The 24,398-nt window shown below is 38.6% G+C and overlaps 1 protein-coding gene across 1 annotated transcript in view; it reads left to right on the top strand.

The window, feature by feature from the left end:
* Nucleotides 1-17,861, top strand: part of GALNTL6 (polypeptide N-acetylgalactosaminyltransferase like 6) — a gene marked incomplete at its 5' end in the record, with an annotated part of 473,354 nt that extends 455,493 nt beyond the window's left edge. Inside the window, 3 exons of the mRNA XM_082759240.1 lie at nucleotides 4,308-4,424; nucleotides 11,725-11,874; nucleotides 17,496-17,861. Of these exons, the coding sequence (XP_082615366.1) occupies nucleotides 4,308-4,424; nucleotides 11,725-11,874; nucleotides 17,496-17,663 (435 nt within the window). The 3' untranslated portion in view covers nucleotides 17,664-17,861. The remainder of the gene's footprint in view (nucleotides 1-4,307; nucleotides 4,425-11,724; nucleotides 11,875-17,495) is intronic.
* Between the last annotated feature and the right edge of the window lie 6,537 nt (nucleotides 17,862-24,398).

Below are 24,398 nucleotides of genomic sequence, written 5' to 3'. Positions count from 1 at the left end.
GGTGTTTCTCCATTCACTGATGAAGTGACAGAAGTAAATCCTGCAAGCATTCCTCACCCACTGCGTCCACCAGTGTAGCTCAGTTAAAGCAAGACAGCAGCAGAACAGAGCACATGTCTGGTCCTTTCTCAATGAAAGAGCTTAGCAGGGTGGTGGGAAGTAACTGAGACACAGAGACTGGCATGGGAACCAGAGATGGGTCTTTAACTGCCACAGCCTCCCTGTGGTTAATGCTGACCACAAATTTCCTTCAAGTATAAAGAAAACACTCTTTTAAATGCCCCTTCTGTTGAACAGTCAAATGTTCAACTGGCTAGAGTTGAAAAGAAGGCAACACTGAATGTGGATAATTGTGTAAATGTACTTTTAATATTCTCAAAATATTTTAACATCTTAAAAACCAATCTTAAGTTGACCAATACACCAAATAACTCAGGGGAACCACTAGCACTCTGACTGCAAATAAATCCCATCCTTCTGTCTGTGCTTGGGCCCACGGGTCAGCTTTCTCTACAAAGTATTTTATTTTAAGTGTCTCTGTCATCAAGAGACTGGACGAATGCTGTAGTTGTGATTGTTCCTGTTTATAAAGAAACACAGATGCTTTAATCAAACATATGCAAACCCTGAAATTAAAATGGAATATTCTAATAGGTCCTAATAATCAAATGCACTTGGTAGTGGCCATACTGACATCATCTGTCAAAAATATTTTGTATTAATAAGTCCTTTGTTCTTTTCCCTGAGAGTTTATGGAGAAATAGCTGTTTATCAAATCAGCAGCTTCAAATGTCGAGAGGTAACAGTGTAGTCTTCAAACCTAAAGTATAGGCTTAAGGAGCTTAAAGACCTCTCCTCCCATGTTTTGGCTCCTGTTTTACATCATGTTCTTTTTTCCACTCTACTTCTGGGGGGCTAAGCTACTTCTTTCTTCAGGCCTTGCCTACTCTGCAAAAAAAAATCTTTTTAACAAGTGCTGGCTAATGTAGAGAAAGGAAGCTGTAGTTTTAAGGTATATTCACTTCTTTTTATAATATGCAAGATAATTGTATCTAGACTTACATTGTGATTTCTCCTCATGGCTTGCTACCTCATTTAAAGCACAGACATCAGATGCAACAACAGCAGCAATCTCCCTCTGTTGGCATGTCTATTTGCCAAAGCTAGGTGCAGCACTGAAAGAGCCTTTATGTCCTTACTTTGACAGCTTCAATATAGAAGAGGAAGAACACAAATCCATTAGAGTTTGTGTTCTCTGTGCTTTTACACCTCACCTGTTCTCTCTAAGAACTATAGGGTCCATAATCTTTTTCAGTATCTGTCCCAGTGTGCGTTAGGATGGCATTCAATAAGTATGCATAATGGTATACATTCGGCATCCCGTGCTTTAATTCTAAAAAGGCATTTAAGATCACCACTAACCACCTTTATTAGTCCATACAAACTCCTCAGAAACATGCCTTTCCCATACACATATCTGTATGTACAAATGATAGCATTTAAGGTTGGGCAAATAATCTTTGTATGTAGCAATTCAGTGCCCTACCCACATGTGTGATAAAATGTCTCCTGTTAATCCCCAGTCTCCACAATGGCACAACTACAAATGTTGGAAATGTGAGTGTGTTAGGAGTGCTAACTATTTCTTCTCGAGTTGTAGCTCATAACCTAAACATTTGAAATCCATTGTGCCATGTGACTGGAGACAAGACAGTTCAAATGCATATTGATGTATAAATGAAAATAGAGCTTCTCTTTGCTTTGTTCCTGCTTTTCTTCCTTCTTCTGTGAAGGGATCTTAGGGGATTTGGCAGCAATGCAGTGCTGGTGTTCAGCAGAACATTCCCTGTGGTTCTGGCAGCAGCTTGATGGCTCAGTTCAATTCCTAGTGACTGCCAAGGCCAAACAAAAATGCCAGAGAACAAAAGCACAGACTTGACTGAAATGCCTGTAGTACAAAAAGAAAATGAAAAACAAACCACAACCCCTCTGCAGCTGACAGGAAGGATAAAACAACAACAACAAAAAAGATTGAATTAACATGTAAGCTGAAAAACAAAATAAAACAAAACAAAAAAATATATATATCCTAACTCGAAGAAACTGTTAAGGAGCAGAGGGAGTGGTTTCCAACAGTGAAGGAACTAAATGTAGCTTCAGCACAAGGCTTTTCCAGAAATGTGTAGAATAAATTCACCACATAGTCCAAATGAATGCGGCAGGATGGAGCAATGCCATCTAGAGAAAATTATGAAAACTCTTTAATCCAATAAGTGTTCATTGAATGTGGAGTGTATTCTCTTTCATTTTACAATTCTGAATCCCATAAGTATATCCCAAGGATTAATGGTAATTGTTAGCATCTTCATGTTAATTAGCTCACACTTTAAAGACAGAACTGATGTATCGTTTAATTTTGTATTAGGCCAATAATTTTTATTTATATCAAGTAAATTTAAGTCCACTGAGAAATGACTGAACACTCATATTTGAAATAGATATTTCACTTAAGACAAAAAATGTAAAAATAAAATCTTTTCCCCTCATCATTATTTCTTGTCTTTTTTTGCTGAACAATATGAAAATGAAGGCAGAGTTGTTGAGAGCTGATTACATTTCGTCCTTTTTTTCAGTTAACGTGACTCTATACTATGGGGCTCAGTGCTGGGTTTCAGCATCTGGCTGTATGTATCAAAAAGCTAGCATCTGATCTCTTCTACAGCAATTTCATTGTGTTGAAATAAGGAAATATACCCCAGAACTGCACTTGTCCAAGTTTTGGAAGAATATTCCTCTGAGCTCTGGTGAAGGCTCAGAGTTTCTTGGAGTCAATTGTTCAAACTGGTGCTCACATCATTTGTTCAGTCTGCTCTTTTCTAAGCTAAACAAATGCAGTTCCTAAAACCTTTCCTGAAGGTTGGTGTGATGGTTTTGTTTGTTTGTTTTAATTTTCTCCAGTTCCTGTTGCTTTCCCATCTGTCTAAATCTTTCTTAGAACATGATGAATAGACTCAATTCCAATCCTCCAGATTCAAGAATAGAGCAGAGCAGCTTTCCCATGTGTCTTACAAGCATGATGATTGCCTTTTTTGCAACGTTTTATGCTGTGTTTTTTTCCATCCTAATTTGGTTTTGGTTTGGTTTTGGTGAGATACACAGTATTTAAGAGTGGCAGTGTTTACATTTGTCTAACATAATATGGCAACAGTGATGACTTCTAAAAATTTTCCATGGGAAGTTACAAAAGCCACCTCAGCAGAATCTCCTTCAGCATCTATCTTTTCTTTTTTTTTTAATGTGGACCAAATTTGTTGCAAGAATGTCAAATGTGCACCTGCTTTCTATGCATTATATATACCAAATCTGTGTGTAGTTCCATGTATGTGTGTAGGTTTTGGTTACTCTGTTTCTCTGTATCTCATTGAAGGAGAAAGTTGTTTAAGAAGTCCTCTTCACTGTGGAGGTTTCTGAAGGATTTTTAAACAGCTTAGCTAAGGTATTCAAGGACAAATGTACATGTATTTTCAAATATAGCATTTTCCTCTTTTTAGTGGCAGTGGGCAGCCTGTTCCTTTTGAATAGTCCTCCAAAAATATTTCCATAACAGCATGCGTACATAATGATATGACTAATAGTCACAGGTTAATTATTACTCAATTGTTTCAGTCTCAAAAATGAGATTTTCCTTTTAAGAATAAGTTCCACTACAGATTGTTTGCAGAAGCATACAGGCAAGACAGCACAAAGAACCTCTGGGTAAGCATAGTAAGTTAAGTACTTTCTAATTTTATGCACTTTGAACACTAGTTCAAACCTTATCTACAATGGTATTATTGTGTAAAAATAAGAATACGCATTGGGAAAGGGTGTGCCTGAGTCTTCAAGAAATATTGCTCCGAAGTCTGTGAGAGAGTCATTCAGAAACCATTTCCTCTTAATGCAGTTGATCTCACTTGCTCCAGTAAGAGGGAAAAAGAAAAAAAGAAAAAAAAAAAAAATGGACTCAACTTTGAACTTTCCACACTTCTTTCTCTTATTTTCTTTGCATGAGACTATTTCATACAGACCTACCTTTCATTTGTTAAGCAACGTATTTCAAACTTTGCTGCTTCCAAAGCTGTTCAAATAAAGAAAAGGTCATTCCAGGAGCTGGTGCTCTATCCTGTAAAAAGTAAGACCCACCACATATATATAACTGAGTCTCAAGTCCATCAGCTTCTAAGATAGCTGAATTCCTAGCTCCTTAATGTTGGAAGCTCTGTTCTGCAACCTGGTTTAATGTAAGATGTCACTGCTTGGTTTTGCAGATTCGAAATGTGGCAGCCAATCTCTGTGTGGACAGTAAACATGGAGCCACGGGGACTGAGCTGAGGCTAGACATTTGTGTGAAGGATGGCTCAGAACGGACATGGTCACATGAACAGGTATTTTAACAGCTAAAAGACAAAAGCACTGTCAAATTGTTACATCTTTTTTCCAATTTCTGAAGGTTTCCTCTTTTTATTAAGACAAAACAAGGCGTAGAAATTATTTTTGACTGATTGCTGACCTTAGTAGTTTTTTAAAAAGTATGCTTTAACCTAACCTCAGAATTTTGTCATCTGTGCTATATATTCTTCTGAATTTACAACAGGAATTGTAATACCCAAAGAGCTTTGGGGTGCCCCATTCTACCTCATTGTGTCATGAAAACACTTTGATTTCAGTTCACTTACCTGAAAATATTTTAAATATACTACCTGGGCATGTAAAGATCTACTGGTTGTCTCCTTTTATGCTTTCATCTCAATAAACAGTAAGTGGTCGTATGTTAAGTGAATAAGAAGTATAAGCGAGATAAATGGGGTGAAAGCCAGAAAGGGTTTCACATGGATAAGGGATTATAAAGACTCAAACATCCTTTTATCTGGGTAAGTTAGGAAGAAAAATATTACCTCCCAGGAGTATGGAGGAAAAGATCTCTCATTTGTACTCACCATGATTGTGAGTGCCATAGGAAAGAAATCATGACTCACTAGCTCTGGCCAACATGAGCAAAGAGAATCTGGACAAAAAGTACAACCTGACCATTTATTAGCAATTCTAGTGAACATGTCTGCCACACAGCAAAGTCACGGATTAGAAAAAATCACCAATGCTGAAGAGAAAAATTGACTTGGCAGTCATACATGGCACTTCTAAAGATATTAAAAGCTCAAGAGAGAGGAGTTCTGAGGGATATTTGAAGTGCTAAGGTCAAAAAATCATTCTCTGAGGATACTGAGAAATGCAGGGGGAGGTGTGTTAGTGAATGAAGTTAAGAAGCTAAAGAATGATCACAATTTAGATAAGTGCCAACACAAGGGAAATGAGATTGCTGAAAGAAGGCTTCTTCATATAGCTAGCAAAGGTAAAGCACAGCAATAGGGTACTGACGTAGATAAATATATATTTTATTTTATTTTTTTTTATGAAAGACATCCAGTAATTTAAACAACTATTTAAAGAAATTTTTATGGTCCAGACCAGACCATCGTTTTGACCTCTAGTTTTAAAATCTGCAAACATAAAGAGGTCCAAACCCTCACCAAGAACAGAGGGGGTCCACTGCCAGATATGAGGGAAAAGAAGGAAGAAAACTGGATGAAAAGTTGCTAAAAAGGAACAAAATAAATAAATAAATACCAGGGAAGCAGAAAAAAGGGAGTCTTGAAATATCATTTGAAGGTGAGTTCTGGTTCTGGTGGGGACACAAAGGGAGAAGACCATCAGGAAGGACTCTGTATTTCACTGCATTCCAGCACATCATGATGCTTGGAAACAAATTCAATGCAATAGTCCCATTCTACACTAATAACAAAAAGTGACTTCATTAAGATAAATAGGGTTAAGTTAACACAGAACAAGTTCAACCAACCTCAAAGTGCTGAGCCAAAACTATGAAACCTCCCAAACTGCTTGACGTGTGCCTCGAGGGAATCATGAATTATTTCTGCGAGGCTGGAGTAGAACAGCACGTACCTCCTCGCCACAGAATAGTGTTCAAAACACTGCAAGGGAACATTTTTCTGAACAACATGGTACAGTTGCATTGGACGAGGACTGCCAAAACCCAAGCCAAGCAATTTAATTCAATTTGCTGAACAGTTCAGTGACTTTTCTGGGTTGCTTAAGAGGGGCAGGAGCAGGATCACACAGCTGATTTTGTTCGTTTTTCTTACATATTTCTCCTTTTCCAAGAGCTACTGTTTAAAGTGTGTAATTCAGAAAACAAGCAGCAGAGGGCAGCTCCACACAAGCTGAACGCAAACGGGCCCCAAGCAAGGTTAATGAATTAGCAGCGTTGGGTGCTTCTCGGTGATGACAACCAGAAAAGATGGAGCTTTTCATCTCTGACAGAGAAGGGTGAAAATTAATGGCTTTAAGTTCCCCACACACCCCGACCCATCAAATAATAATAATAATATTTAACCCTCAAAATAGTCTGTTTTCCTTTGCTAAAATGGGGATTGTTTGGATTCGTTTGTGGTGTGTTGTTTGTGTTTTTTTGTTGTTGTTTTTGTCCCAGGAGACAGGACCACATTCAAAAGCTGTTGGTCCAACTGATAGGAGAATAGGTGCCATTAGTTTATCTACCTGTCAATGTAATTCCAGAAATCATGAGAAATGTTGAAGAATCCCTAGAAGAAAATTAGGGTAACATAAATATAATTTCACTTTCTCCTAGAAAAAGTTCACTTCACTTTTTCCTCTATTTTCTAAAACTAGAAAATAGAACTTTTAGAATAAAGATGATTGGCATAATATCCATTACTGTATTACTAAGTAACTTTATTTGCATAATCTTATTACTTTTAATATCCTATTGGTTTCTTGATTAGTATAGAAACAAAATGAAACTGGTTGTACTCAAATATTCAGACTCCTGATACAAGACACATTCATGTATCTGGTAGATTTCAAGGGTGAGTCTGTGCAAGGTACAGGTTTTCAAGATACCAGTTAAGAAAGAAAGGAAAGAATTACAGAATCTCATAAACTTTAAGGTGAAGCAGACTAGATAGTAGACTTGGCTGAAACTCAGAATTTTTATTGGTTTTCTTGTAGAAAAGAAATTCTGAAAATACTTTATTTGGGAAGGTAAAAATGTTCTGGTGATGCAGGGCTTGATTTTTTTTCAGAAACAAGATAGCATCCTTTTCCCTCCTTTTCCAGAAGTTTTCCTCGGTGGAGAGACAGTATGCACTGATGTTAGCAGCCAATTTTCCACTGCTCTAGCCGTAGCTGATGCCTTTGTGTCTTGTAGCTCCTCAGGAACCCAGAGGGCAAAATCTCAATTTCCACCCTGGCCAGCAAAATCTGCTTTTGTGTTAGTGACAGGTGGTAGGGAGAAAAAAATCCCACAAAGGTATATTTTAGATTGTTGTATTTTGATGAAAATTTCTTGACTAGCTGTCCCTACTCAGTCCCAAAGGCTACACAGTCAGAAATGTTACCTGCAGTAGATGTTATGATCACAGTCTAATGAAGCAGCTCCCAAGGAGAAAGAAGGTGATCTTCTACTTGCACCCACAGTAAGCTGTGAAGATCAGCTTTGTTAAAAAGTGTTTGGGAAGAAATGCAAAAGAGCTCACCGGCCCTCAGATAGCTCCTCCTTATTGCTAGTACCTTCTTGAATTTGTTGCTTACAAGTTTGCTATGTATGCCAGTAGACACTAGCAGTATTAATAAAACTATCAAGCATTTTACTGTCATATTTCAAGTAGAGTTGACTGACACTGAGCTGGTCTTGTAACTTGTGGTGTAAATTTACAGGGAGTTCTTTGAAAAATACATGATGTGGCTGGTGTAGTGGATGTTAGTGCTGATGGTATCACTAGATAGAGTCACGACCCCATGTTCTTCTTGGTTCAGCCCCTTAGCAGCCCCTTAGGAGACCTTCCACCCCAGAGCTGTAAAAGCAAACAGCAGGCAAAAGCTTCGTGGATGTCTTGCTCCTTTTCTGGTGAATAGGAGAAGAATCAGAAGTGAAGATGATTGTTACTGAGGTTTCTGGAAACTTCCTCAGAATTAAAAAACAGAGGGGAAGGAAAGGGATGGGAGGGCGGCACATCTTGGCAATCTTCCAACTCTCTCTTCTCAGAACTGCTACCTGGTTTGAGGGGAAATGGGCCCAACCAAAGAGTAGCAAGGGATGTGGTGGCAGGAATCTTCTTTGTCCTCCAGGCTCGCCAGGGAGTGAGTGGACAAGCATCATCTCCAGCCCAACCCAGCCAGTAGCTGTGCAACCCACCCAGCTCTGTCTTCTAAGAGATAAAAACTCAAGACAAAGTCTAGTTCACAAATGTGACATTTTGTCCTTGTGCGGGGCGCATGTTGTCTGCTTAAATCTTGTGCTATGGCCTGAGCACAACACTTGCTGACAGAGCCTGGCCAAGCAGCAAGCAACCAACCAATGTTGTCAAGTTGGAGAGCATTAATGGTTTCAAAAGGGCCTTTGTCCTGTAGACAGTCCCAAAACAGTGGCTGTGTCAGGCAATCATTTTTCAGGCCCAGTGCCAATTATAAATTAAGCTCTTAAAAAACTAGAGAGATGGAAAGCAGTATTGTTCCAAGCTGTCCTGTGACTGGGCTAGGCCTCATCAAAAGCTAAAGCACACAGGCTGAGAAAATACTTGTTTGCAAACACAGAGGATGGGGCCTTGTTTTACAGGGTCTGTGGTAGGATAGGAGGTGGAGGAGGAGGGGGAAAGGAGCCAAAAGCAGAGAGAGTTTCTTGAACTTGACAGGGAGCAGCAGCCCTGGAAACTATGAGTGAAAAGACAGACTGCTATCTGTTTCTAATGTGCTTGGAAATCTCTTTGCAGCCTTGTTTCAAATATGGAAACGGATGGGAGTGAATGAAGGAGTACAGAGGGTTCATCCGTTTCTCATGAAGTCAGGCTCAGCTGGCTCCTAACAGCTTGGGCCAAAGGAACAACATCCAAAGTGATGGATGGTGGCAGAGCAGAGTGTTATGTGCTCAGGACCACAGCTAATAACATATAGCATTGTTACACATTATGCAGAGGAAAGATCATTTTTATATTGGCCAGATTTAGTGTTGAAGTACACAGGATTTGATGTGTAATGGAGGATATTATAGAATGGTAAGATTGGAAGGACACAGGCCTTCAAATTTTATCTGTGAGTTTTAATAATTTCTATAAATTTTAATATTAATTGTGTGTAGAGAGAAGTATAACCTTTTTTTCCAGTCATTTTTTTTTTCTTCTTTCTTACTCCTAAAACTGAGTTTCTGCCTCTTAACAAGGCTTGTTTTATAGTAGTATCGCTGTGGAGAAGATGTACTTTTTAATTTGTAAATGCAACTGTGCTACAAAACATCAAGCTAAGAAGGAGGGGAAGGAATCTGTGTTAGTCTAATCAGTAAGATCTATTATTACACAGATCCAGTTTTTCAGTGGAAGGGAATAAAAAACCCCTAAGTGTTACCAAGTCAAGATTCTTGGCTTTCAAATAGAACACAGCCCTGGCAGTCTTTAGAAACTACACAGGAGTGAGAAGGGCAAAAGGATACCCTGCATCAGGCTGATCTGATGTAAAAGCTAGCTTTAGCTTTTTCAGGTGTTCTGATCCATTCGGTGTGGCAGTAGTCCTCTAGCCAAGGTCCAAAGAGCAACAGGAATGGCCTCTCAGCTCACCGATCATGCACTGAACGAAAAATTTGGAGAGCCAGCCACTGGGAAAGATGAGAAAGGCACTGCGAGAGGACCTCTCTCTTGCAAAATAGTCATGAGAATGAGAATATTGCAAAATCACTGTTCCACACCATTTCTCTAGGTATTTTTTATGCATCACTTTGAGCTCCAGGTTTATTACTTGGCTGTAGAAAAATAAAGCAAAAGAGAGGAAATTGCTTTTGCTGGTTTTTCCTTTAAAGGAAAATCATCTCAGGCTTCCCTTTCTCTAAAGATGCAGCATTGTAGCTTTTTTTTTTCCTGTATCAAATCTTACTTCTGACTTTGCTTGTGAAACGGTAGCCTATTTTTCAGGGAGTCCATGATGCTGCTTCCAAGAAACATGAATAAAAGTGGAGAAAGACTTAACCTTTTAAGAAGCAGGAATTGGTTTGAAAATGAAGTTAAAGCTGTCCACTACATTTTACTGCAGATAAATCTAAAATGCACTCTGGGGGAAACAAGAAATGAGCAGGACACAGGGACAGACTGAGCAAATGCTGACTAGAAAACCTACAGTACAGAAGTAAATAGGAAACGACAGCTGCTAACAGGCAGAACAAGAGCTTACAACGAGACACCAGAAAAAAAAAAAAAAAAAAAAAAAAAAAAAAGAGGTAAATATTCAGATATATGCTTGCTTTCTGTGCCTGCAAACCACAGGAAACAATAATGCCTCTGAAATGCAGTATTAGGAGGATGGTATAGCATTGAAGATGCAGCATTTCAGAAGGATGTATCTTTTAGGTAGATCACAGAGAGAAAATAGTTATCACAATGAAGGGGTCAAAATCTGGGAACCACAGCAGGAGTATTCCAGATCAGACCCACATTGCACTGAGCTTTAGTCTGGATCTGTAGAGACGGGTTCTAACACCAGGAAATATATTCATTGTGGGGAGCAGGTCACTAGGGCAGTACTGAAACTACCCTGAGATGAGATAGCTGGGGTGCTGGAGGCAGTCTGAGCACAGCCTGTGGAGCTGCTATTCCAGGCGATGAGCCTGTGTGCGGTTCCACATGAGTGGTCACAGCTAAATTGTTTCCACTAGCAAAGTTTGCTCATTTAAAGAGAGCTTCACTTTCTCGGTGTTATGCTTCAGTTTGTACTGTGGAAAAACAAGAGCCAAGCAGAAAGTCATGGAATAGCACTTACACAATAAATTAAAATAAAATAAAAACAAAAACTTCACAGATCTTAACAGAGCTTCTAGGTAGCAATTTTCAAGCTGCAACCTGTTTTCTGCAAGGGTTGGTCCACAAGAAAGGAAAATGCACTCTGCATCTTTAAATTTGATGCTGTCAGACCTGTCACCTTCATCTTATGATTGAACAACTGCAGTGTCACAGCATAATTTCAGACAGCTGGTGCCTGATTGAGAAGAATTCCTCTGTTAACTGTGAGCCTCCACAGTTCCTCTCAGGAAGCAAAAAAGAGCTTTAACAAGCTGCCTGTAGCTCACAGGTTTCATGATAGAAAGACCATCATTTAGTGTGTTGTTTGGAGAAAAAAGACAGTCAACAAGATACGCTAACAGCATCCCATATAAACAGAAGGAATCTGTTCATTAAGCATAAAGGATATTCTGGGATGGGAAGATCTCTCTAAGTGACTTCTTCAGACCCAAACAAGTGGAGTGTCAGCAGCAGAGGCTTTCTGAGTCCCTGGTAGCTGCAGATCTCATGTGCACCAGTGTGCCTTTAACTGGGGTAACAAAAGGCTTAACACAACATATTCCCTCTCCTCTTCAAATACTGTGTCACCAGAGATTTTTCCCTTCCCTGCAATAAGCAGCTGATTGTGCCTTCCTGGGGCATACTCCGCATTGCTGTTGATGCACTTTAATTAAGGCAGTTGGAATCACTGAATCGTACACGTGTAGTATCTCACTTAATCAGAGGCTGTGATGTACAGAGCGGGGCAGCATGCATCGAGCTTTGTGCATCTGTTTTTAAACGTTTCCCACTAGTAACAGATTAATGCATTGCCTGATTGTTTTTCTAGCTCTTCACCTTCGGCTGGAGAGAAGACATCCGCCCCGGGGAGCCACTTCACACCAGGAAGTTCTGCTTTGACGCCATCTCGCACAGTAGCCCTGTCACGCTGTATGACTGTCATGGGATGAAGGGAAACCAGCACTGGAGCTATAGGAAGGTCAGATTCACTCTGGGTCATTTCAGAGGTTCAGATTTGAGTCTGTATTCAAGTTAGTGCAGGCTTGTGTTTTCCCATCAGAGAAGCTGTGTTTTAAAATCCACTGTGTTTTATTCCAATTTAATTTTGTGGTAATCTCTCTAGAGTGTGTTCCTGTTGAGCATTCAGCTATTTAGGTCAAATTTAAATGAAAATGGATCTGATCCAGCTCAGAGGGTGTCTGCGTTGGATCCATTCCCTGAAAGGTGTTTTACCATTCTGGCACTTCAAGACACTTGTGTCATTTTAGCAGAGGCACTATTGGAAGTATTTTCATCCAATGTGACAGCATTAAGAAATGCTGCTCATGAGTTAAATATTATTATTTTACTAAGTTTTATGAGTGGAAGAAATATTTCCCTCAAAAAAACCCAAACCAACATTAAAAGCACTGCTGTAAGCCCAAAGACAGCAGGAGTTTATAAATTAAAGATAAGCAGCTTAGACACTACTTTGATGTGCCAAGTTTCAGCTCATTTTGATAAATCGCTAAAAATGGTAGGTCAGTCTAGGAAATAAGAGTCTCATTTAGGGTTAAAAAAAAAAAAAAGCCCAAGTAATGCTACCAAGTTTGTTTGTTTGTTTTAAATGGTTAATCAGTTTTATCAAGTTCCCTTGATAAAACATTTCACTAATAAGCACTGTATTCCAAGCAGGATAAGGACATATATTTCTCTGAAGCACTAAGGACTTCCTCTTATGCATCCTTCACTTTTCAGTGACCACTATGCCTTGTCATTCTGGAACCTAAGTGCCAGGAATTGGATTTTGCCATGTAAACCTCAGTAGTGTTTTCTAGATTGAAATGATTCATAGGAAACTAATTCAGAAGCATTAAAAATAGTTCTGCTCATACTTCTTTTGCTGATACTTTTTCTGACTACCTACTTATTAGCCTGTGCCTTTTTTTACTGTATTTATCTTTTAATCAGAGATGCAATGCAATATTTTCCAGAAACACATTCCCTTTGAAGCTGAGGTATTGCTTGTAATAAAGTTAAAATGTATGGGCCAGATATTTAGAGGACATAAATTGTCATGGCTGTATTGCTGCATATCTGGCTTTGTAATGCCATTATAATACCTTCTTGCTTCAGAACCTTTCCAATTTATCTTTTTGCTTGCCCAAGCTGTAAGAAAGAAGCTTTCATGCCTTTAGCACTTCATTGGTGCCTAATGTAGCTGGTTCATAAGAAAAATGCAGGTCTGGAGCTGCCCTCTTTGTGGCTCATCACCTTTGATGTGGACAGTATACAGCAGATAACCCCAAAAAAATGACATTTGAAAAAAATACACAGTGTGAGTTCTATTAAATCCTCTGCACAGCTTCATTTTTCATTTCCAGAAGGCTGACAGGGCTCATATAAAAATTCTGAATGCAAGGCTGGCATTTCCATCTCAGCAAAAGACACCACAAAATTTTGTGATGATGGAAGTACTGACACAGTCCCAACTGTAATAGTAACCTGACAGCAAGCTGATTAGTTTGCATGAGTATTTATTGTTTAACTATAAAACTTCAAATAAAGAAACTGTAGTTGACTAGTGAAAATATAATTTTGTTATTGTTATTTAGGCTTAGTTTTAGTTTGGCTACACATTAAGTAGGCTTTGATTGTTTCACAGTGTCTATTTCCTTAGATACAGGGTAGATTTATAGTAGAGATTTTTTGGTGTACAGCTATACAAAAAAAAAAAAAAAATCCGAATGTTATAATCCTTATCCTTTTGGAGCATCTAGGCAATGGGATATATGCTGCTTCCCAAAGAGAAATAGACCAAACAAGCAAAAAGATGCTTATATCAGTTTAATGCTTCTATAATAGAGCTCTTTACCTAGAAGACAGTATGTGACTAAAATTGCACCTTAAAAAATAGGAATAATAGTCTGTGGTTAAAAGGAATGTCTTCTTTTGAAAAAGAAAGAGAAGGTCAGCAACTGTGTTTTGTTCTCTGCATGACTTACCAAAGCCATAGCTTTGTAATGGTCATTTGTTCATCTTGCCATTAATTCTTTCCATTTATTAGGAAAAATGACCTTGTTTGTCAGAATCTTATAAGATGCTTAATATAAAGCATTTATTATCATACTGTCATGCTATTCCTATAAAATTAGAAGATGAGTTTTTTATTAGTTTAAGGGTCAGTCTCTTTTCATGATTATTTGCATCCTCAAGTCACTGGTGAGCTCTGAGCAAGTATTTGAAAGTCTAGAAAGTCTGCGATACTAAGAAATGATATTTTTTTTAGTCCAAACTATTGGCGTGTAATAAAACAGCCAAGTATACCCTGTAAGAAGCGATGAAGTAGCCTGGCTCCAGGTAATATCATGAACATCACTGTGGATTAGAAAAATAAGAAAGTGAGTTTAATACTAGGAAAACAATATTGACACCGTAATGGGGTTTTGTAAACAATTCTGGGAGCAATGGGAGAAATCTGAAGATATTATAGATTTTGGAGAATAATGGCTTTCCAATCTAAAGCCATTTCCTTTGCTCTGTTTACAATTCCTAAGCATGCCAGAGATGAAGATCAACAGTGTCTACAAATCTCCATTCCTCCCAGTGAAGGAATATGCCTCAGGTTTTCAGCTTAGTGTCACTCTGGGGTAATACATCAGTTCTGATAAAGTAAGATTAAATTTATGTGCCCTAGTCCCCTTAGTACTATTTGTAGAGCACAGATATCCAAGAGAGAGCTGATTTAGTAGGTCTTTAAAAAATAACAGTTATAGTTGTGCAAAATCAGTTCCATTATGCTATAATTTTACACTGAATTTTTATTGATTACAATAGATGCTAGACTGAAAACATCAAAAACTCTGCCCAGAATGGCATGTTTTGTTCATATTTTCCTGACAGCTTCAGGGACAAACGGTAAGAGTAAGTTCACTCTTCACTCAGTGGGCCCATAGATTATTTCCTCAGACAACCGAAGACATGTCATTGTGATAGTGGTTTTTATCGTATGGACATCTGTCCTGCTGAAACTGCGCTGAGGCTACTGACTAATTTCAGATAAACGACTGCAGCTACCAGCTGATAATGACTTCCAGTTGCTGTTGACCTTGGCCATAGTTATAGCAGTGACCTAGAAGAAATGAAAAGTTCTGTGTCTCATTACCAACCCCTTGAACTGCCGAGGCCTATTATCTTATGGAGAATTTTCTCCTACAAATCATACTCAGACTTGGCATCATGCAGAAGAAAAAAGAAATCGCTCTGCTCGTTTCAGATGTTAGAAAAGTCTCCACAAGGGTCCTTGTGGCTTTTTAATATTGTTGTAAAGAGGAATTTATATATTTCTCTCAGAAAGTTCTTCTCTGGGATGCACATAACTGTTACCCCTTAAAGTCCTCAGCCTGTTTCCATTGAAATCCATAAGAACAGCAGGCTTTGACCTTAGGTCAGTGTAAACTGGAGATGATAAATTAATAGGCCTTTATACATCGTTAAGTCAGCCAGAAGTTTTCCCAGAGTAGTAACTATGTCGCTCTTCTTGAAAGACGCTCTTCTCTCCTAATAACCAGACTTGCTAAAAGAAGGCATCAACAATGCTTCATTCAAAAATTGCATTCCCTGGCTATTTCTGTGAGAAGACAGACCGCCAGCTCTCTTTGAAAAGGCCAGAGTGTTTTTCATAGCACACTTTTTGCAATGAAACAGCTTCCTTTCCTCTTATACCAGCTACTGTATTAAAGCTTCTAGTATTCCATCTTTAGCTTCCTAGCAGCTTGGCTGACCTCATCCCCAGCTACAATGCGAGGAAAACCAGACATCACCTTCCTGTGAGGCCCTGCAGCAGGTGGGGAAGCTGTGCCGCATCACTGCCCACACCCCATTTTTCAGCCAGTGCCATCCGTCAGTCACTCACAGACCAGGAGGAACTGGTGAGGTGCAAAAGGGCGCCACCCCAGAGGGTGCTTGGGAGCTCTGGCAGGACCACTCGTGACACACTGAGGACATGACGTAGAGCAAAATGGGCCCCTACCCACTCTATCCACACAAAGGCGGTCAGTTTGGTTTAGTCCTGTTGGCTTTGACAGCCTCCCTCAGACTTACAGCCCTGGGTGTACGTGTGGTTAGCAGCTTCCTAGGGATAAAAGTTGGAGGTGAATACTAGTGTCTGTGACAGGCAGGTCAAGCACCATCACCTTCAACAAGAGCACAATGACGTACTTTTGAAATTGCTCTTTGTTGCGTATACTAAAAAAAAAAAAAAAAAAAGATACTGTGCTTTACCAGTATTTCAGACTCCTCAGAATCAAATAATTTATTCTTTCCTAAATTAAAACAGAAAAAGAAGAAGAAGAAGAAGCTTTCCTTTTCAAAAGTGGCTTCTATTTCTTTTTGGCTTGTTGTGTTGTTTTTGGTTTTGTCTTACTACTTTTTTTTTTTTTTTTTTTTTTTTTTTGAATGGAGGGGTATTTTTAGTTCAAGAGGTTTCTGTAAGATTATTACTCAGAACCTAGAGTGCTCCTGTGAGTTTTTAATCAATTGTGATTTGTCAGGTAGCTTTCTTTTTTCCTCTTGCAAACTGGGCAAGCAGGCACATCCTCAATTAATATTAAACTACCATCACGGCATGTTTGGCATGGAGGAAGTTGGAGCCTGCATGTGGTTTACTGAGAGTAATCTGAAATTTATTTCAACAGATACAGTAACTGTATTGTATAGTCCCTGGGAACTTCAAACCAACCAATCACTCCCACATCTGTCTCTCAACCACTTGCTTACATGAGCTAAATATGTTGAAACTCCCCAACAAATACCAGTTGTTTATCTGGGTACTTTATGCTTTACCAAAGATTCACAGTCAGGTTATTAAAAATTAACTCAATTTTTGTGAAGTAAAATTAATAAAACTAATAATCATAAAGATCGCCTTTAAAACAACATACTCCATACTTACCCTCCCAAAATCTCCATAGGGAGCTAGAATTACAATTACATAAGGAGCTAGTGTTACAATTTTCTTCTTAGGAGTAGAGATAGAGTACTTCGGTGGCTTGTCTTATCAAGGCTGCAGGCAAAGTCTGCATTTTATGGGGTGAGAGCTGAGATCATCAGTCCTGTGTCTGTCTGTCTGTCACAGTATTCCAGTTAATACTCATTACTGACATCTTCATCAAGTTGAATAGCATCCAGTTCCCAGACAGATTGTTACAGATTCTCCTGCCCAGAAGCACAGTAGAAATTGTGAAAAAACAAACCCAAACAAAAAACAGACTTTTCAGGTTCAGACATATAAGTGGGGCCCAGGGAAGGAAGCACATGATATACAAAGATTACCTAAAGACATTCTATCTTTTCATTGTATTATGTAGTTATTATCTAAAGACAAGGAGATGCCTTCTCATTCTTTCCTGATCTCATTTTTTGGAGAATAAAAACCCAAGGAAAAATTACTAGAGTCTCTACAGCTTCATAAATTAAGCTGTGGTTATTACCCAAGGTTATGACACAGAGTATACGAAATCATTTCAGACAGGGTTGTGTTAATCCATGTTCTGTAAAATGAGAACACTTCCAATTACTTGGCATCTGCTACTTAATTGTATTTTTTTCTCATTCCTGTAGGACAAAACTTTGTTCCATCCGGTAAGCAGCAGCTGCATAGATTGCAACCCAGCTGAAAAGAAGATTTTCATGAACAGATGTGATCCTTTATCTGAAACTCAACAGTGGATTTTTGAACATATTAATACAACTGTTTTAGAAAAATTTAACAGCAAGGCCAGTTCCTAGGGGGAAAAAAAAAAATGAACACACCCAGTTACATACAGCCTGCAGACTACATTTTCGCCAGCATCTGGGTCAAAGGAGTCAGGAATTAAATTTCCTAGATCCAGGAAGTCTGTCCTGAGGATTAAGAAAATGCCACAGCAAGAGCCAGCAGGCTGTCCTTGTGGATGTACAGTATCTGAAGAACTTGGCTAGGAGCCTCACCGGATGCTGCTGAGAACTTCAGGCTGAAAACTCCCTTGCTGGTCAAGGGAAAACTTTGTTTAAGAACTGTTTAAAAGTACTCCAAGTTAATAAAGTAAAACAAAGCTCTAGAGTTTCTCAGGTCAAGTCCTGCCGTAGTGAGTAGTTCAGAACAGACACTGTAATTTGGGATGGGTATATGGTGTGCATGACGGCTACAGGAACCTGAAGAAATCCCAGGTTTTAGAACTAAACATGCTGGTGGAAGAATAATGATGTCCCAGCACTCCCCAGACAAGATATATGCTCTGTTGATATTCTCTTAATAAAAGGTTGGGTTAAGCGGGTTTAACCCTCAGAACTGCTGCAATTAATTTTAAATACCTCCCTTTTACATTCCATTCATTACAAAAATAGGAATGGTAGAAATCTTAGGGTCTAGAATTACACTGTGGTGAAGCATGAAATGAACTGTAAGGTTTTGTCCTCATATTTCTCCCCTTCAGTTGGGAAAAAAAAAAAAAAAGGAAAAAAAAAAAAAACAAAGCAATCAAATTTCTATATGTGATATATTTAGCAGTTGTGATTCAAATCCCATTGTCACACAAGGTGAGATTTTTTTCAGTGACAAATATAACATCAGCAGCTGCAACATAATGGAAGGCTTTTGGACTAGCTATCTTTTGTAAAGGTAGAATCCTTACCAAAGTATAAATTAAATTTAAAATAGGAAGAAAAAAAATGTCATGAAAGTAGGAAATAATTGCATACTGCATGCTGAACTAGGTTAGTCAAATTAATATTGGTACACTGCCATCACCTAAAAAAGTGTTGACTCCCCATAGTGCTGCTTAGAAGATCTTGCAGAGATCGTATGTTGTTCTTGACAGATATGCTTGGAGAGAAAAATTGACATGAAACTAGTTGGGTGGTTTCAGAGTTCTTGATGAAAACCATGAGGGGAATTACATGAATCTTAGTTATCAAAGAAATGGCACTGTAGATCTTATGATGGAGGAAAAGAGGAGTGCAAACAAGTTACATGTTATAATATTTTGGTGTTTTAGGCGCAGACACAATTTAGATTCAGACAGATTTCTGTCACGCTGATGGTCATTATGGCATGTAGTGTCCCTAAGAACTATCAAGCTATTGGCTTGAGAGGCCTACAGTTCTTTTCTGAAGAAATCAGTTAATACTGATATGTGGAACATAATTGACAAGTCTGGGATTTTTCAAGGTAAGAGCATGTGTATAAATATATCCAAAAAGTATATGGACTGCTTTTACTTGAAACATGAATTTACAGATGAAAGCACCATACAGATAGATGACATTCCCTAGAGGTGGCTCGAACAGTGCTGTTAGGTTCCAAAAATATCATACATAATTAAGTTGATTTTTCTGATTCCTGGAGAGGTGGCTTTCTAGCCAAACTACTGATGTGTAGGCAACCCTGTTCTGAGGGATAAGGGTGAATGTGTTTTATGTATTGCTCCTTACACTGTGTTTATGCACAAAGAGCACTGATTGCATCCAGAGGATGGTTCTAATACCAATTAGTATGCGCTACGTTATGACAGCACCTTGTAGTTGTAGATTAAGACCCAAAATTGTAGGTTATAGGAACTTTTTAGGAGGGTAATGAAATTCTGAAGCACTTAGGATGCGTGCACTTAGAAAATTCTGAAATGTATCCATACTGTGAGTAATTGGTTCAGGTTATTGAAGAGACCTTCCAATTAATCTAAAAGTAATGTCTATACAGCTGGAATTCTTATTTTATGAGTTTAAAGCAAATTAACTTGTTTAGGTATTGTTTAAATTGAATTTAAAGTTATAGTGCACTGAAGAATGGAGGCAGTAAGGCTGCTGTGTGAGGATACTTCAGATTAATGTAGCTATCAGTACACAGGACCAGACTGGGCACTGCAGACTGTCAGCCTTCCCAGGTGCAGTGCATGTAGCATCATTTATTTGCAGCCTGAACACGAGAAAAAAGGATTTAGAAAAAAGAAGAAAATGGGCACCTTAAATGTAAATGCAGTCTTCAAGCTGCTGATTGAAAGTGGCCCCAAACTGTCAAAGTCTTGGAAGCAACACTGTCTGCCCAAAATAGAGAGGCAAAGGAGAATTGCTAAACCAGCTAAGCAATTTATATTATGCACACATTGGTAGGATTATATCATTCAGTGTCTGACTGCATCTCAGTGGTCTGATTCTGAAATGTCTAATGGGAACTAGACTGCTGTTGGGGCAGAGTTCTTGTACGCTTTTTACAACCTTCATTGATTAATATTGCACAGCATCCTGTACTGCCAAAGAAAACTTTCCCATTACTCATAGTTGGACACTGATTGTAAGCTCTAGCAGTCCTTGTCAGAAAACAATCCATATAACTGATATTCAGATGTCTTGAAAAAATGTATTCTACATAATAATTTTTTTTTATAGGCAAAATATGAGAAAAAATATATTAGAGTTTGTTGTGTGTCAACAATAAGCAACTTTTGATTAATCTGGAAATACAAAGTTAAATGAATGTCCAGATCTTGCAAAGAGTTTAATAAGAACTTGCCACAGTGTGGTATAAAAACACACACACATATACATATATGTGTACATTACTAGTGGAAAGAGACAGATGGAGCAGAGAGGTTTGTTTTCAATTCTTGGGCTGAGATATCAAATATTTAGTATAAACAGAGCTGCACAGAGAAAAAAAAATGTATACATATAAACAAATATATGGAGCCATTAGCCTGATAGAGAAGACAGTTATCTCACTGTTTTCAGCTTAAGCAAATTTCTCTTTCTAAAAACCGAGACAAAGAAGCTAGCATGCAGCTTCTCCACAGGCAGCTATAATCCTCCTGTTCTGCATAGAAGGTGGCCCTAGGGACAGTGTTTCAGAGCTGTGCTCCTGTAGCATTTGGGATGATGGATTTGCAAAATGGTTATGACTTGCTAAGCACAGGACTCCTTCAACAGAAAGTATTATTAATAATATATGATCATCCCTACCTCTAAATTAAATTCTGTCTTGAGTGTTCTCCAAAGCTTTCTACTGATGACAGCATTTCATGACTAATTTAACGTTCAGAATTTCTTTAAGTCTTCCAGCAACCATATCTTTTCCACCCAACAGACATCTGAGCAACTCAAAAGATCAGATAGACAGGTATATTTTCCTGTCATATTTCACCAGGATCATTTAACTTCAATATGCATTTCTCCAAAAGACTATGAAGTTTCTTCCAGAAAAATGCTTAAAATGTGAGGTACTTCTGAATATATTTTGAATCTAGTACACAGGTAGCATTAACCGATGTAGGCTGATAATTTTAGTGGGGCTCTACTAACCTCTCCCAGCTGATGATTTGCTTCGGTTTGTCTATTGATGATTTTATGATTGAGAGTACTTTAATCAACATGCCTCAAAAGATCTATGCATCATAAGAGTTCATCAGCACCTACCCTAAACTTTTCCCATTTAAGATTATCTGACTCTTTTCATGGTCACCAAACTATCACTACAGGAGATAACAGCAATTGGAAAAACTGGACAACAAAAACTCTAAAATCGTGTACGTTTCCCTGTGTATATTCCAAAATCCAAACAAAACAGAAGCCCTGGCAGAGAGGGCTTAAAGGAGAGGGTATTTGGGAAACAAAGCATTTCAGAAGCATGCCAGAGAGTATCCTTGTTGCAAGAGGCATGATGACACTTCACTTTTCATGGGACCTTATTTCAGGGAAATGAGGTATTTTTAGAACAAATGTTTTCTGCAACATTATGGGTATTTTAGTGATATAATGCATGCTTCCGGAGTGTTATCAGTTTATAAATAAATGGGCTGTAGCTGCTGAACTAGGTCGTCTTCATGATAAAGATAGCCTAAGCTTGAAAGGAAGCCAACAAGCACTTAACAACCTTTGATTACTGGCAATTTTCCAGGCATCAGCGTCTCCATGGCCTCAGTGAAACTGGATGCCAGAGAAGATCACAGAAGAAACATACATAAATAGCCTAACCAAATGTATTCGATGGGTTGCACCTGTTTAAGAATGGATGTCACCTTTGTTAAAAAAAAAAAAAAAAAAAAAAAGTCATAATCAGAATTAATTAAACATTTAAATAAGCGTTTTCACTGATAACTTCTGCAGAGGGCCGAGGGAACGGTACTCTTTCAACCCACCCAGGCAAAGCGGGGATGAAGTGCTTTAGGAAGGCAGTTGTGAGGAGGCTTTCAATGTGGCTGCCACCAAGGGTGCATCTATCATCTGGTTAAAGCGCATCAATCTTTAATGCTGGGAGGCCAGAAATTTTTAAAAGAACATAAGGTGTACATTAAGAAAAAATGAATATGATGATAGGTTACTTTTTAAAATCCATCAATTATGCAAGCCATTTCAAAACCCTTGAAAACAAAAAGCTGATCAGAAGTAGCTTTTTTATAGCTGGTATTAGGTATAAAAGGTTAATGAGTTCATTTATATAACTCCCTTACAAATCTGTTCCATATATCCTTTTAGAAAGAGCACAGAGGTCCCAGAGTGCTTTTACATCACATTTTGAGGATCTCGCCCTACCTGGAAGTAAGTTTTGAAAGACCTTTAGAAAATTTATATATTAAAAAATATATATAAATGAATATTATATCTAGTGTACAAAGAGATTTTGCTAAACTTCTTCATCCAAAATAGTACCCACTGACTGGAAAAAAAATAGATGAATAAGTACAATAGTTTAGTAAATCCTTGGTGTGTAGTGTTTTCGATTTAAGATTTCTACTCTTTAAGAAAAAGTACATAGTTTAGTGAATCTGTGTAGTTAGTTGCTGACAGTTGTTTTGTTGTTTTTTTAAGCACATGTGATACATAAATTTGTCCTGAGGTGTCCTGTAACCTCATATTTTTCTTGTTATAATTCTGAATGCATTGGGCTGAGAATAACCTAGGCAGAGAAAAACCTTTAAGAACTATCTAACTGAAACAAACAAACAAACAAACAATGAGCAAGTTTAGCTAGAGAGAAACTGAAAAATGCATCACATTTCCAAAGCTTCAGCAGCATTCAGAAAATACATTTACTTCGTGTGATGGCTCTGTGCCCTTTCAGTTTATCATTAATATCACTGTCATTACTCCCGGAGAAGGATTTCTGAAAATGTTGTGCTATCATTTGGCACAGTTGATGGACAGGGTGCTGCCAGAGAAAAAAAAAATAAATCACTTTTTAGTAACAGTTCCTAAAAAAATGCATTCAAACATTGCAGTCTGGTATGTCTTCAGAGTCTTAGCTATTTTTGAAGTTCCCATTACCTCAGTTTTTTGTTTGTTTGTTTTTTAACAGGACCAGACAGAGCACTGGCACAGGTTCCCCAGAGGGGCTGTGGGGTCTCCCTGCTTGGAGATCTCCAAAAAGACACTTGGACGCAGTCCTGGGCAGCCTGCTCTGGGTGGCCCTCCTTGAGCAGGGGTTGGACCAGGTGGACTCAGAGGTCCCTTCCAGCCTCAGCCATCCTGGGATTCTGTGCCTCAGTGGCCTTTATGAAAACAGTGCATACAACAGAGGAGCAGAGAGAACATGCATTAAAACAAATAAGAATTTGTGGCTACCTAAAGATACCTAGTCCACAGGCACATTAACTATACACAAATATAAATCTGTTTCTTTTGTGCGGCCCTTGTGGAAGATGCACAGCTGCAGCAAGTATATGAATGAGAAGGAGCCACGTAAAGTGGGCCAGCAGGAAGTCCTTACTTAGCAGACACAGAAAGAGTCACGGTGACCTTATTTTTGAGAAGCAGATGAACAGGGCCTTGAGAGTGATACCACAGCCAGCACAAGCGATGTGAACAGAGCTGCAATGAGTCAAGTTTGCTAAGCAGTGCTATCTAAAAGATATTAGGGCATGGGAAAGGAAAACTTGGTCCTCATTAACCTTTGCCCTTATTAACCTTGGCAGTATCCCTCACCCTTTTTCAAAATATTAGTTGATTTAATTAAGTTAATCCTTCACCTCTCCCAGCAAACAACCTAAGCCCAGAGGAACCACAGCCCAAGCAAATTCCTGTTGACCAGCTTAGAGCATCTAATTGGCACAAACACTAGGCACAGGTTAGTCAAAAAAAAAATACTGCCACCAAAGCTAAAACATAATCAGCCTGAAAAAATCCATAGGGCCCCCTTAAATCCCTCTGTGAAAAAGGGTTTCACTTGCCTGGAGGAGTGATTGATAGTAATGATCCTAGATTAAGAAGATCAGGAGTCATGAGCTAGCAGGGAGGTGAAAGGCCAAATGGTGAGCTTATGGCATGGCAGTTTAATTGAGAAAGGAAGGAGGAAATAGGTGGTAAGAAGGAAGAAGCAGGAGTCATGCTTATTTCTGGGTATGAAGGAGGCATGACCTACAAAGGTCAGCCACTGATAATTTTGGATACCTCTTCATGTGCCAGGCTTTGTGTGTTTATTTCCATCATAAATGTTCAGGAATTGAGAGGCAATCACTTCCACCCTCTCCCACAAAGGATTTAAATTTAGAAGAAAGA

This window comes from Aythya marila, assembly GCF_965140915.1.
Source record: "Aythya marila genome assembly, chromosome: 4".
NCBI lineage: Eukaryota > Metazoa > Chordata > Aves > Anseriformes > Anatidae > Aythya > Aythya marila.
Note: the sequence above shows the minus strand (reverse complement) of the source record. Positions and strands in the feature narration are given on the sequence as shown.